Here is a 14,665-nt window from a genome sequence, read left to right as displayed (position 1 = left end):
GTGTGTGTGTGTGTGTGTGATGCACTGTTTGGTCAGTCATGCCAGCCGCTGGGCTGGCGCTGTGGCCTCAGAGCCCGGGGGATCAGAGGGTTGACGTGTGGGGGTGGATGGTCTCCTCCATCACCTCGCTCTCTGATGCAACTACAGACTCTGAGTACACGCTGAGAAAAAAAACACTCCAGAAGGGTTCTTCATGAAGGGACCCTTTATTGATAGAAGGGTTCCTCAAGGGGTCTTTGTAAGACTAAGGGTCCCATTAAGAATTCTTTTTAGAAGAAAGAGTTCTCCAAGGATTGTTGAAATCCTTGAAGAACTCTTTCACCTATTAGTCTAGATAAAACCCTTAGAATATAAATGTTTCTCCATAGGACCTCCTGAATATGTTCTAGATAAAGCTCTTGTGATATAAAAATGTTTTCAGTAGAACCCCCTGGATGGGTTCTAGGTAAAACCTTTGAAATATAAAAAGGCTCTCAGTAGAACCCTGTGAGTGTGTTCTAGATAAAACCCTTGAGATATAAAAAGGTTCTCTATACAACACCCCGAGTATGTTCTAGATAAAATTCTTGGAATACGAAAAGGTTCTTGGTAGAACCCCCTGTGTGTGTTCCAGATAAAACCTGTGTAATATAAAAAAGTTCACTGTGAAACCCCCTCAGCATGTTCTTCTTAAAACCCATGGTTGCATTCTTGTCTGGACCCTCAGATAGTGGAACGGTTCTGGATAGAACCTCAAGAGAGGGTTCTGGATGGAACCATTTCCTATAGAAGGGTTCTCTGTAGAAGAGATTCTGGGTGAAACCTTTCACAGGTGGATCCAGATATAACTCTTTATTTTTGGTAAAGTAGAACTCTCTGAGAGGGTTCCAAGTGGAGCCTTTATAATAGGAGCCTTTATAACAGGAAGCAAAAAGAGTTCTCCTATGAGGACAAGTACCAGCTATGGTTCTAGTTAACACCTTTGTTTCTCAGAGTGCGGAGAGGAGAACAATCTAACAATCTGTGAAGCCACTAACTGTCTCTGTGGGCGTCTGTTTGATTAAATGTGCGGTTCTGACGTCTCACAGCACGTCTGCATGTAAAGCGAACATGAAAACATGTCTGTCTGTTGGCTGGTTGGAAGTCGGCATTGTTGGGAAAAGAGGGAGCCGGTTCCGCCGCCAGAGATAAGGCTCAGTCCTTGATCACTCTTTTCATGTTGGCGCTGGTTTAATCTGCCACATGTCACAAGAAAGCACTTAAATATCTTTATTTGAATCAAATTATGCGTCATGTGCCGTCTTTGCTATTCACAAATTATCATGCTTATCTGCATGTCTCAGTGTGTGTGTATATGTGTGTGCGTGCAATTATATGTTCCCCTGCTGTTTAGCAGTCTCACTGGTTTCCCACCTTATCTGACGTACAGACAATCAGGAGGTGATGAGTTTTCTCAGGTCAAATTTTAGCTGCATATGTTGGCTGTTTATTTTAAGGAGCAGCTCGAAAAGCTTTTAAAGTAAGTCAGCGTGCTATCGGGAGGCAGGTGAGGAGGAGTAAATGGTAAATGGAGTGTGTATGCACGTGTGCGTGTACTATATGTTTATTGTATGTATATTAGCTGTCGCAGCCTTTTAGAGAAGAGAGAAGTGCTTTGGATTTATTTGTCCTCACTGCTGCACTCGATCAAATTGACGTTTGAATTAGCAGGCAAGTGAGTGAGCGCATTTCAAGAAAGAAAGGACAGAAACAACAGAGGAAGGGAAAGATATCATGATGTGAGTGACTCACTAGAAATCACATGCTGTTTGTTGACGTTCATCTCAGATTGTGTGCCTTTTGCTTTTGATATTGTGCGATTTCCTGGATTCCTGCTTCAGTTTATGCCAAGTAGCATCTGTGAGGTTTTCAGGACTTAAAGATAAAATCTGAAGTTTACTCGATAAGAGGAAGTTGTGTTCTGCAACATGATTTTGAAATTCATGGCCATGGTCAAAGGGCTGGGAGATTGAACCTTAAAGGGACAGTTCACCCAATATCAAAAACACGTTTTTTTTTTTCCTGGCCTTTCTTTCTAATAGAAAAGAAAGCTGTCCTTGCATGAAACTGCTTACAACAAGGTCTGTGGATTATCTTGAGGGTCACAATTTCTGAAAAGAGACAATGTTTTGAATTTTGCAAAAGTATTTTTGGTGCTTGGAGCACCACAAACCAAGCGCCATTCAGTTCCATTATATTGGAGAGAAGGCAAACATCTCTACTGCTGGTATCTCCAAAACTCTGCAACTTAAAACAAAAAAATGCAGAAATAGCACTGTAGGCCAATGGAAAGATAGATAGATGTCCCTTTAATACTGTTTGAGTGAAATGTGTTTGTAGCATCGAGTATCAAAAGCCGTCAAGCACAGCAAGTTTGCATCATACGCTCTGTCAGGTCTTTACTCTTTGGTCAGATATGTCCCGATTTAAGTCTTTAAGAGTGAAGATACTGGTGTCATATGAAACTAGATGACCTGAGGCATCTATTGGTACCATGCCATGCAGGCTTGTGTTGAAGGAATAACACTCCAAACTGTCATGGCAATTTTCAGATGGGTCCCTTGACCTCTCACCTCAGGATATGGGGAATAAAAATGGATTGTATGGGTACCCAAAAGTCTCCCTTTCATGCTCACTTTATGCTAATACTTTTTGTATGCAGCATGAATGTGATATTTTTGTCTTTTCTTCAGATGGTGTATTTGAATATTTCTGCATACTGCCGTGCCTGAACAGTACTGGAGTTTCATAAAAAAGCTGAAAGCTGAAACTTTTGTGGATTCAATGAGCCCAATTGTATTCATGTGTGATACTTTTAGTACCCACAGTAACCATTTCATTGTAGTGAGACCATTATTTGAGACTTTAAACATGATGGTTACTTTTTAAGGGCTTTTTATACCTTTATTCAGATAGGACAGCTGAAGCGAAGACAGGAAATGAGGAGAAAGAGTAGGAGTTGACGCACAGTAAAGGGCTGTAGGTGGGAGTCAAACCCACAGCCGTTGCAGAGGACTCACAGTCTCGGTACGTGGGGTGCACAGTCTACCAGCTGAGCTACCTGGCCACCAACATGATGGCTAGTTTTTGGAATTAAATTCAGTTACTGAATATGCATGCAGGCTCTGACCAACATCAAGTGTAAATTATTTAGAATTTCAGCTTTTCTGAGTTCCTCCAAGAATATAGCATTCTAGTTCTATTATGTTGCTGTAAAGCCTCCTGGTTGCTTGTAATGTTATAAATAACAACTTTTAAATTGAGAAGTTTGGACTATACAAAAGCTTTCCATATGTCACAATGTCAGCGTCACTGTCACATTGTGACAATGTTAGCACGCTGCTGTTTGGCAGGTAACTAATGTTTGTCCAACATTAAAACACGTGACACATTTTGTAAATGAAATGTGTGCTGGAGAACAGTTTGATCGAAGCTCACACTGGTCCGCGCTTCGCTCTGTGTGTGCTTTCAAAGTCAGAGAGGGCAACTAATGTTTACCATGTTCACCATGTGGGGCTGGTAGGAATGTCACTAGATGTGCAGGTATTTGGTCATAAACTTAAGTGCTGGACTAATTCATTTTTTTTTACCAGATGGTGGTGTTAGATGAAAAGTCAGGAGATCACTAAAGTTATTACAGTTTATTCTCAGGGGAACATGAAAGCCTGTACAAAATGCTCAAGGTAAGGTATCAAAAAAGGGATCGTTTTGGTATCTGTACAAAAATGCAGGTGACATTCTGACAGCAGTTTAAAAAAACAAATCAAGCAACCCCCAGTCATATTCAAAGACTGACTTTCAGAACGAAAATAGTTAAACAAGCAGTGCTGGGTAGCACTACTTTTAAAAGTAACTCATTACATTACTGCCATGAAAACTAACTTCTTACATAGAAAAGTAACTTGTTAGAGTACTTTTGTGTTACCTAAAATAAAAACTCCATGTGTTGGCATTGGCATGTCTTGACAATAAAGGCAGTGGCATGTTACACAGCTGCCTCTGTGAAAACAATGCAGCCCGCAGTACATCATGTTAGCTTCTGGAAGCACACCCCTACATACAAACTATAAAAGTGCACATGCTTTTTAAATCATATAGACTCACTCAGCCAATCAGACATCACCTGCAGCTCAGGTTTTACCTTGTTGGTGGTTTGTTTTTTGCTCAAATACCATCATATACCTCAATGAAATGTCAGGAAGGTATAAAAGTACGACAAAATAGATACCATCCAAGGCTAATCTCCACAGGCACATCAGTCTGGATGGTGTTGGAGTATTGACCCAAAGAAAGATTAGATCATGGGAAATTTGTTCAATACATCCATCTCAAGAAACAACTTGAGACACTCCGCGATTTCAATGTCCGCCAAGGCTGCAGACTGTCTGTCCTCTTACTCAGATACAAAAAAATTTGCCCTCGAAGTCTCCTCTGATGGCAGGTGCAGATGGTGGTGGTTAAACTTGTACCAGTAGTAGACGGTTTAATTGAAAACATAACTTAGTAAAAAAAAAAATCTAACGTGTTAAGTTGTTGAGTTACTCATTGCAATAAAAAAGTAATCTGAGTATTCTAATGAGTGACTTTGTACCGTGTTAGCCCATTACTATAAACAAATCATATATTTCAAGTGTATTAGACAGTTTATCTGTAAATCCGTTTTAGTGTGACCGTTGAGTTTGCTGAGTGTGTTCAGAGTTTATGAGTTTGTTTGTGTCGAGGGGATTTTTGTGTGGCTTACAGACACACTCACTTCTATTTTTAGTTCAGCTGCTGACCTCACGGCCCCTCTCAGTCCCTCAGTGCCAATGGGACATTGAATCTGGACATTCGTTTTTCGGACACCAACACTCACATTTACAGGCATGCGGGCACAAACACAGACGCAGACTTTATTTCCAAACAACTACAGAAGCGTGAGACAGAAGTGGGATGTGCCAAACTCATTATGTGGCGTGTTAGGACGTTGCTAAATGGGGCCTCTTTGGTTTCTGCTCACTCTGAGGTCACTTTGTCCTTCCAGTGTGCACTGCAGATGAACTGAGCACTGTGCCAACAGCTAGAGAAGTTCATTAGTGAAGCAGAAGTCAGAGTATGAGGCCACCTTGCTTGTTGAATGCCCTCTTACAATTCTTCTGTCCTCCGCATTCATTATACTCACAGATGGGCCCATGCACACTGGATGCTCTGTGCATGTCCACAAAGACACACACGTTTATGGATGCACTGTTGCTCCGTGCAGATGAAGAATCAGTAGTATTTTTATTCAACCATCGGTAACTGGCCCCTGATCTTAGTGCCTGCGGGATGCGTTGCTATAGCGATATGTGTGACCTAGAGTCAAGAAGTCTCTTGTGTTGAGCCAGACAAACTGACAGGCGAGGTCTGAATGTGGCATTAGGAGACCAGAGCACCTCATAAATCTGTGGGAAGCAGACCATGAAACCCAGCGGTGAGAATTTGTCAAGTCCAGGAACGAAATGGCACAACAAAAGTTTGTCCTCTCCTTTCTCACAAAGGATAAAATGTTGACCTTAAAGCTCTACATTCACATACCAGCCTGGTAGTCCGATGACTGACTGGCTGTCTGCTGTGGCACTGACAAGCAATTACGACATATCAGATGGTCACATTTCTGATAGAAGATCAAGCCACAAAATGTTACGCCAACTTTTCAACCGGAGCCAAGGGTCGCACTTTATTGTTCAGTATACTAATAAGAAATGACAAGCTGTACTTTGTATTAAACAAAAACTAACTTAATGTTCTTTATTAGACAGTACTAGACCCTTTACTAGACTTTCTTAGAGGGTAATTTGGGACGTATTACAACAAAATTGGATTTTAAACTGAAGTGAACTCACGTATCTGCTGCTTGAGACACACGTTCTTTGGCTGGTCCCTTACAATAGGCACAGTATTCAAGAGCGATGCCTACTTCTGTGATTGAATGACATTTTCTGCATTGTTACAACAAGTCTGTGAACCCATTAAAAATATTCCTCTTCCTCTATAATTTTGTCCTTTACTTTGTAGATCTGGTTCACAGACGGGGAGAAGCAGATAGGGGTTTACACTTTACTTTATAGTATAGTTCTGTTGTAATGTGTCCCAAATTATCTCTAATTAAGTCTGATAACATCTCATCTAACACTGTCTAATAAAGAACATATTATTTCTAGTCTTCATTTAATTTGAAACAAAGCAAAATAAAGTGCCACCCAGCCACGACAAGGAAACATACTGATGAATTTCTGGATTTTTTTCGTCACGTCATCTTACATTTTCCCACAACATATTCAGTTTAGAAAATTAAACATCCACGCGTCTCTGTGCTGTAATATAATCTGTACCTAAACGTGATAAACATGATTTCTGTCCACCTCTTTCTCCAGATGTACCGTCCAGAAGGAGTGTGCTCAGGGGCTGTTGGCACGGTCCTGGATCAGCATGGGTGAAGGCCCCCAGCAGTGTCCGTCCATGACCCTGACACCCCCAGAGATCAGCATCTCTGCAGATATCAAGGTACCGTCAGCTCAAGCCATTTTATTATCATCCACCACGGCTGTCTGAAAACATGTACACTAGGTCAGTTCTCCAGTCAGGACCTTTGACAAAGCTGCTGGCATAGAACTGGAATTGGTCCCTGAGTGGTGCACAGCAGCTGCCCACTTCTCCTAATACTAGGATGGGTTAAAGGCAGCAAATAAATCTCACTCTACGCTGTGTGATGTATAATTGTATATGTGACAATACAGTTGACCTTTACCTTTACCTTTAGCATTTCACAAGTCACACAGACATCAATGTTGTTCTTTATCGAGTTATGTTTGTAATGCAGGCAGTGTATTTAAAGCTGATGAAACAGCTGATGTCTCATGACCACCTTTATAACCTGACACCTCAAACTATTATTATACACACTAGTATTATTATTATTAGACTGCTGATAAAGTCCTGCCAACACTGTTTGCGGCAGCAGCTCCCTCCACCACCCCAGCCTCTTCCTTACATTATGTGCTTTGGCAAAGTTTTGGTGAAGTTTATTTTACTAAGATCTACTGTTAAATGGATATTTAACAATATGTTTTTTTAAACATAATAACAAAGTTTCAAATGATAATGTGAAAACAATCTGGCAACAGTGTTTACTGATTTATTCTAACAACTCATAGTCCTTTTCCACCGCAGCAGACAGCTGTTTTCAACCAAAAACCCCTAAAAAACCACTGTAAACAACCTGCTCAGCACTAAGCAACAGATACAGTTAGTAACTTCCTGGCAAACAGAGCGGAGCATTTAGCTACTAAAAAGCCAGATACTTCCATGGATATTTCCCCAAGGAGCTGGTGGAGACCAAAAACAGAGCCAAAAACGTCATCATGTGGCAAGAAACATGACCCTAAATCAATGATCATTTTTGCTGAATGTATAAATAAGCAGCTGTTTCAACATGTTTACCAGATCAGGTAAACAGTGATGATGTGTCAACGTGTTCACAACTTGTATCGCTGCAAGTTTCACTAAAGGGGGCAAAAAAAAAAATCAGTAATTGCAGGATTATCATATGTTAAGTTTATGAGAACTGAAATGCTGTGTTCTAGTTCTTCATGAGACTGACACTGAAGCAGGGATCTTGATCTAAATTCACAGATTCATGAGTAATTTGTATAGTATCTGGAGTAGTAATCATAATAGTAGATAATAATAAGTAATATGTGATTATTATTATTATTATGGCGAGGTGGCCTTGGAAGTAGAGAATTTTTTTTGCTAGAGGGAGGGGAGTCTGACTTTTTTGGGAGAGCAGGGAAGGGTCTTTTATTTTTCTTACTCCCTAAGTCTATTTTCAGCCTGCCCCTGCAAGATTTATTATATCAACTAGAAGAGTGCACTCAGTTGTGTCTGGGGGCTCGTGGGTGGGGAACAGCGAGTGCAGGGCAGGATGTGTGTCCGGTGTGTATGCATGAGAGTAGTGGAATAAAAGAGAGACAGTGTGCAGGTAAAATTATCAAGGTGTAACCAGAGTAGACGGGCTATATAGAGGCAAACCACAGACACATTGTCCATATAAAGCAGATGCTCTGCAACCACAAGAGGTCCTTGAGCATAATGTCATGAATGTGCACTAAATGACCAAACGCATGATCCCCTCCAGACTTAAGCATGGCGGAAATAAAAATTAGATCAAATAGTTGCATCCAAAAGATGGCATTGGGTCATAAAGGTGGATTTTAAATGCAGAGAATCAGTCCTGACTCTGTACCAAGGCTTCATTTCTGTGTTAAAAAATACAATATAGCTCTTCTAGTAAAGAGTGTAGAATATTTTCATTATCCACCAGTACAGACTCTCCTTTATTCTGCATCATAACTTAAATTAAGTTAAATGTGACGTACAAAGTTAAAATATGAAATGTGCACCTTCTGCATCTCATGTTGCCAGTGTTTCTTCTGGTTTGTGAAATTAATACTGACTGAGGCTGTTTATAGTTTGGGAACGTTACTAATGTGATCAGTTCAACAAAGTGGGTTTCCCTCAGCTCACAAACTGATCTGAATGCACACGTTATCATTCGTTCTTTCACAGTTTGTCAAACTTTGCCCAAGACACTGAGAGCTTCGTTTACAGGTATCATTTTAGTCATAAAACGCCGAACCAGCTGCGTGTAAAACGAGAGCCTACCGGTGGCACAGCGTGAGTGTGCATGCAATACACAGCTGTTTCCCTCCCTCCTGCCTGTGTTTGAGCGATGACTTTAACCATTTACTGACAGCGATTTACTTGTCTTTTGATATCTGTCGGTGTTTCTAGCCTAATTGGTTTAATTATAACGGAAAGTCAGACGTCTGGCTTTCGTATCAAATTCCAAACCTCTCACTACCCCAACAATTTTTGGACTGTCCCTACATTAATAGCAACGGTAAAACAAGCATAAATCAAAGCAAAACCTTAATAAACCGTCACCTTAACTCACTGTAGATTAGACATAGCACAATTAGCGCATCAGCACTAACATTAATTTGTGTGTTTATTAAACAGGGAATTAATGTTCTCAGCAGATTTGTTGCTGCTCCTTTGAGAGTTCAAAGAGGTCACATGGGCAGTGGTGTCTTTGACTGAAACACATTAATTATCCTGTTGGGCTTCAACATTGACATCTGCTGCTGTATCCCAAATAAATTCTACGTTGCACTTTGTAATTCTTACCGGGCTTTGAGTGTGTCTGAAAAAGCGACAAAAGTATGTGCAAAATGTCACTCTGCATACCAAATCTGGTGATTTCTGAGGGTGCTGTTGATGAACACTATTGTCGCAACATCCAATTCACAAAGAAAATGAAGGAGCTACTCACAGCTGTAAAAAAAAATTTCAACAAATTCGTCCCAGTGGCAAGACAGCTTCTAGAGTGTGTGTGAAATTAAAAAAAAACAAAAAAAAAACATTTTGCTTTGTCTTTTTTAGATTTAATTTGCAGTGGTTTTCCAAAGTGGTAATTTGAAAGGCGTCTGTTGGTGCAGATCTTCTGTTAAAGTATAGTTATTTATTCTGTTTGAACTGCAGAGACAGTGTATTATTAACATTAGTATATAGTACATACTGTATTTTAACAGTATTTACCAATTAGATTTTTTAACATTTTTCAGACATATAGTGAGAAAAAATGAGTGATTATCAAGAGCATAAAGTGAATGATTCTGCCTCCCTTTACATGAGTTTCTCTTGTGCAAATGACAAAGTTAACCGTAATCTGAGCTACTGAGGGAGTTTCCAAACAAACAGAGACACAAATGTTCTCCTGCCTGATTGAAAATGAACTTTAGAGTAGGATCAGCTTCATCATAGCTTCTTGACTTTGATTCTGAGCATAACTTGTAAAAATGTGTCATCTTATACACTTAACATGCTGTATATTATATACATTTGAGACAAATAAAGTGTCATTTATTGAGTGCTATGTAGGGAATAAACTGGTGCCATGATCAGTACTGAAATATCAATAAACTCCTTGACAAACAATGCCTCTACTGGTATTCATATACCCTTACGTAAACAGCTGACAGGTGAAACATTCAGAAGTATGGCTACTTTACTTTATTAAATATCTGTCATGGACCAAGTAGTCAAGGCACAAACACACTAGTTGAAATTTATTTTCCCCAAAAAGATTTTACATAGCAAATAACAGAAGATAACAGAAGACAGTTAGACATACAGGGGCCTTAAATTAGGTCAACAAAACATAAATCTACTGGAAAATGAGCCAAACGAAACAAGATGTTTACTCAATTAACAGATCTAACAGAATGAGACATGAGGCAGCTTATATACTGGCTGATCAGACCAGTAAAGAAACACAGAGGATGGTGCAGACAACAACTAAGACTAACACAAAGAAGCCCTACCCCCCTGTGATGTCAGAGCTCTTGGTATGGTCCATGGAATAAAATCAGGCTCCGCCCACAGCCACATTTTCTGCCAGACTCAGACCAGGAAGTGAACTCACCAGGTAACTCACAGACAAACAGAAATGAATTCAAATCACTTACAGAAGCGACCGGCAACATGACAAAACAAAAGTGTAAAATAAAAGTGCCAACTTCATCCAGAAAACAGTGTACTGTCAAGGTGCTAATCAACCAGACAAACAAATGTGTTGAATGTAATTTAACTTACACTTTAATCTTCAAGCAAATCTGTACCATTATGGTAAAGAATGACAAAACGATAATTGTTTAAAATATTCTGTCCTCTCAACAGTTTAAAATGCCGTTTGAAATGGAAGACATTAAAAATGAACTCTTTTCATAAGTTAGTTTGTCTGTGAAGCAGCCTTTTGGAATGAATGTGCTAAGGAGTGTGGGCACATTTCAGCAAACTGAACAGCAACAGTCTGTTAAACCAAACTATCATAACACTCTTCAAAACAAGATAGTGAGTCACAGTCTCGTGTTTGTTCATCTGTTTTACATTTAAATGCTTGTTTTCAGTTTCCTGACATGTGTCTTTCCTGACATACAGTATGCTGCAAACATTTGTTGTGTTGCCGTGTTCTTTGGCTCGCTGTTTATGAGTCAAACTAAACTACACTAAACCAGTCATCAGTGCGTTTTATCAATGCATCCTGTCACTGCGCTTTCACTCATCCTCATCCGCGATCTCAGGCTCGTTCTCGCTCTCATTTTCTCCTTGCAGGGTTGCTAGCAACTTGCTGTCCTCCTCACTGCTAAATTCTAATTCACCCTCACCAACATTGACTGGGAGTGCTAATTCCACCCTTCTACATCTTTGAAGGGCAACAGAGTAATATTGTGTTGATTCTGTAAATGTGTGAGTAAAATACAAGCGTATGCTCTGCAGAGGGGACTCGCAAAATGCACTGCTATAGTATATTATGCAGTGTAATAGCCTGAACTTTAGTACAACTAGCAGTATCATATTCATCTATGTAATCTTTAGAAATAAATATGACTGCTCTGCTTTTGAACAGTATATAAATCTAAATACACAATACTAAAAAAATGTATGTACCTCAAGGCAACATTTGCATTTAAACAGTTTTCCATGACCTAATTATCAATATCAAATAAACTACATTAAACAATGGAAGATTAAACTTTGCACCATAGTGCAGGATGTATTGTGAGTGTTAAAGGCCATAAATGGGTAAGTCACTTAGAGGCAACACTGTGCCATAGAAGGTTAAGTGACTGCAAATTAAAGTAACTAAATGTTTGTTAATGATGTGTGTGAACCATTCAAACTTTCAATGTGTGGCCGCGGGCGCTGCTATCACGCTATAAGCGGCATCATTATTGATCAGTATCATGAAATCCTAATGACACCACCAGTCTGATATTAATTGATCCTGGCAGGATAATAAAGTCAAGCAAAAAGGGTCCCTGCATCATACGTGTGGTGTGACGTGTAAACTGTTGTTTTCAATGATTTCTCCCAGTCAGTGTATCATGTAACAGAAGCATAATAACAATATGATAATTAGCTCACTGAGTTTTGACACTTGGAATGTATTTGACCTTTAATTACAGCTCATAATTAGACGAGGCTGAGAGACGACAGGTCATTAATTGGTTCATTAATTGCGGATATTTGCTTGTTATGTAGGTCAGTTCGGCGGGGCTGCAATAGATCCACCAGCTGCCCGATTCACAGGCATCCTTCAGAGCGGCAGGAAGCTCAGCTCAAGGTTGTCTCCCTAAACAGGAAGCAGCAGGCAGGAAGTCGGGGCCGCAGCCAGGAAATGATCAATTCCACTGAACAATAGAGTGGATTTTTAAGACATGTTAGCACATGTCGCTACTGGCCATTCCTGCTCCTCGTATCTGCTGAGCCACAGAATATGTCATCTCGCTCTTCCTCTCTTCTTAACAATCTGTGCTGCTTGCCCCACCCCCCACCCCCCCACCGCTGCTCTGATTTTTTTTTTCTCACATTGAGATCATTTAGCTGAAATTCAGACATGTCATTGAGGTGTTATGTTTCTCATTATACGTCTGTCATACTTCATCACATAGCCAGATTTAGATGTGAATGTAGCGCTGTGCCATCTGTTTCTTCACTGCACGTTAGTTTCTCCATCTCTCTGTTTGAACTATGAACAAACTTGAAGTCATACCAACACCATTTGCCCTCTAATGACTAACTACACGTACTAATTGATTTGAATAAATGTGTGAAGGCATGTGTATTTAATTTCTATTAAGATGAGTAGTTAATTGTATGCATTTAGATACTTTTAGATTGGGGTCATCTTGAATGTTGCCTGGCATGTAGATTGTTGAGTGCAATTCAAAGGTGGTATCTGTTTCTTTGGACCATCTCAGGGAGCAGTGGAGTAAAGACTTTGGAGCTGATACTTTAGATGAAGTTTGGCAGTTTACAATTGAACCGATCCATTCAACATCTGTCTGTGTAAGACATGTAGTTACCATTAAAGAGTTCACTCAGTAGAGTGCAGATCTCTGCAAGGCAACCCAACAAAAATGGGACAGGCATGAGGTCACAGTGGAACTTGACTTTTGACCTTCAAAATTTCAGAATCACAGAGGTGCCTCGGCATACAGTCACACAAATGTGCACAAAAAATTAGGCGGTTCAGTAGTATGTGAGATTTGCTGTGGAGAAGTTTCAGGTCGGTTGGTCATGCACACGCACTCGAGTGATCACAGGGATTGTACGAGATATTAATCTACAGACTCCACCTGTCAATGATGTTTCCTGTTATCATCACTAAAGACACCCTTTATCACACCTAGCCCTGGTGTTATTTGGGCTGCTATCTTTGGGACCTTCTTACGTATCTGTGATGAAGAAATACAAATAGACCCAGCAACTGCACTATTTGGAAAACCCCTTCAGACCGTCACTGTCAGTGGCTCAGGCTGATGCTCTGGCTTTTTCCTCACTAGCACAAAGGCTAATACTGTTACAGTGGAAATCTTATTCCATTTATTTTGTATTTGTTTCATGTGTAGTGTTCTCTGTATTGTTGTGCTTTGTGATATGTTGTTGTTGAAAATTTCTTTAAAGAGTTTTAAAATAAAAAAAGATATCCAAAAAGATATCCACCTTCCTGTATCTGTGTCTGTTGCAGGATGTTGGCATCCTGATAAACGGCAGCGTTCCTGATCTGGTCGGCTCCCGGGTGGAGTGTGAATATGGGCCGGGTGTTTCCACAGCTGCCACACTGCACCTGGACTACGGTCCCGCTCAGATCCAGACCTGTCCACTGCTCCCTCGAGAAAACTACCAACCAATCCCCACTGGCACAGGTGAGACTGAGGAAATTTGGCTGCGTGCCAGTGCTGCCAGCCGCATCTCTCCACACAATACAAGTACAGTTACAGTATGCAACCATAGATGTCTAGCTGTATTTGAGCAAATGTAATTTCCCCTTTCATCTTTCAAAATGCAGCACAGTCAGTGTAGCATGAGGACGTCTCTCGCTGTCGAGTTTGTGTTATTATGACAGTGATACCATCTCAGCGCTTGACACATGCGGCATTGTTTACATGCTTTTGTTTCTGCAGATCATCTGACTGTTTCTGTGGCGATAAAAGTGAATGGCACATCTGTGGTGTCTGGAAGCTTCATCATCTATGACTGCGAGAGGACCGGAGCAATACACCCCAAGAAGTCGTGAGTCACACGTCCATTGTCACTGCTGTTTATCTCAAATTCTGGATTTATTCAGTGTCGTTCCGATCCCCTACCTCCAAATTCATTCACTTAGACACAGTGGTGGAAAATAACCAAGTTCATTTACTCAAGTATTGTATAGTGTCTATTGTCAGTGTATTACCTACAATAGATGACAGTTAACACACCCTTAGTTTGGAGAAGCAGAGAGCTTCCCACACCAAGACTCAGGACAATACACTGTTAAAGATTAAGTCAGAGGTGTACAGTTTTTTTTTTTTGGCTTGTGACCCCTTACAAAAGCAGCATCTCTTTGGGGGAGATAAATTGGTCAAATTATCCATCATATCAAAGATTAGAGTCCAAAACATGAATACAAATCTGCGGAGCTGAATTTCCTTTTTTCCTTTTTTATCCACATCCCCGTTACATTTAGTATACACAGTGAATCCTAAAATCACCACTAGGCCACTACTTGCTTTAAAAT

General features: G+C 40.3%; 1 protein-coding gene across 1 annotated transcript in view; it reads left to right on the top strand.

Annotated features, from left to right (window-relative positions):
* Window positions 1–14,665, top strand: part of plxnd1 (plexin D1) — a 115,471-nt gene that overhangs the window by 18,265 nt on the left and 82,541 nt on the right. The window contains exons 5-7 of the mRNA XM_084720779.1: window positions 6,414–6,543; window positions 13,634–13,811; window positions 14,070–14,178. Coding sequence (XP_084576905.1) covers window positions 6,414–6,543; window positions 13,634–13,811; window positions 14,070–14,178 — 417 coding nt within the window. The remainder of the gene's footprint in view (window positions 1–6,413; window positions 6,544–13,633; window positions 13,812–14,069; window positions 14,179–14,665) is intronic.

Source organism: Lutjanus erythropterus, chromosome 6 (assembly GCF_056507025.1).
Source record: "Lutjanus erythropterus isolate fLutEry1 chromosome 6, fLutEry1.hap2, whole genome shotgun sequence".
In the NCBI taxonomy this organism is placed as follows: Eukaryota; Metazoa; Chordata; class Actinopteri; order Lutjaniformes; family Lutjanidae; genus Lutjanus; species Lutjanus erythropterus.
Note: the sequence above shows the minus strand (reverse complement) of the source record. Positions and strands in the feature narration are given on the sequence as shown.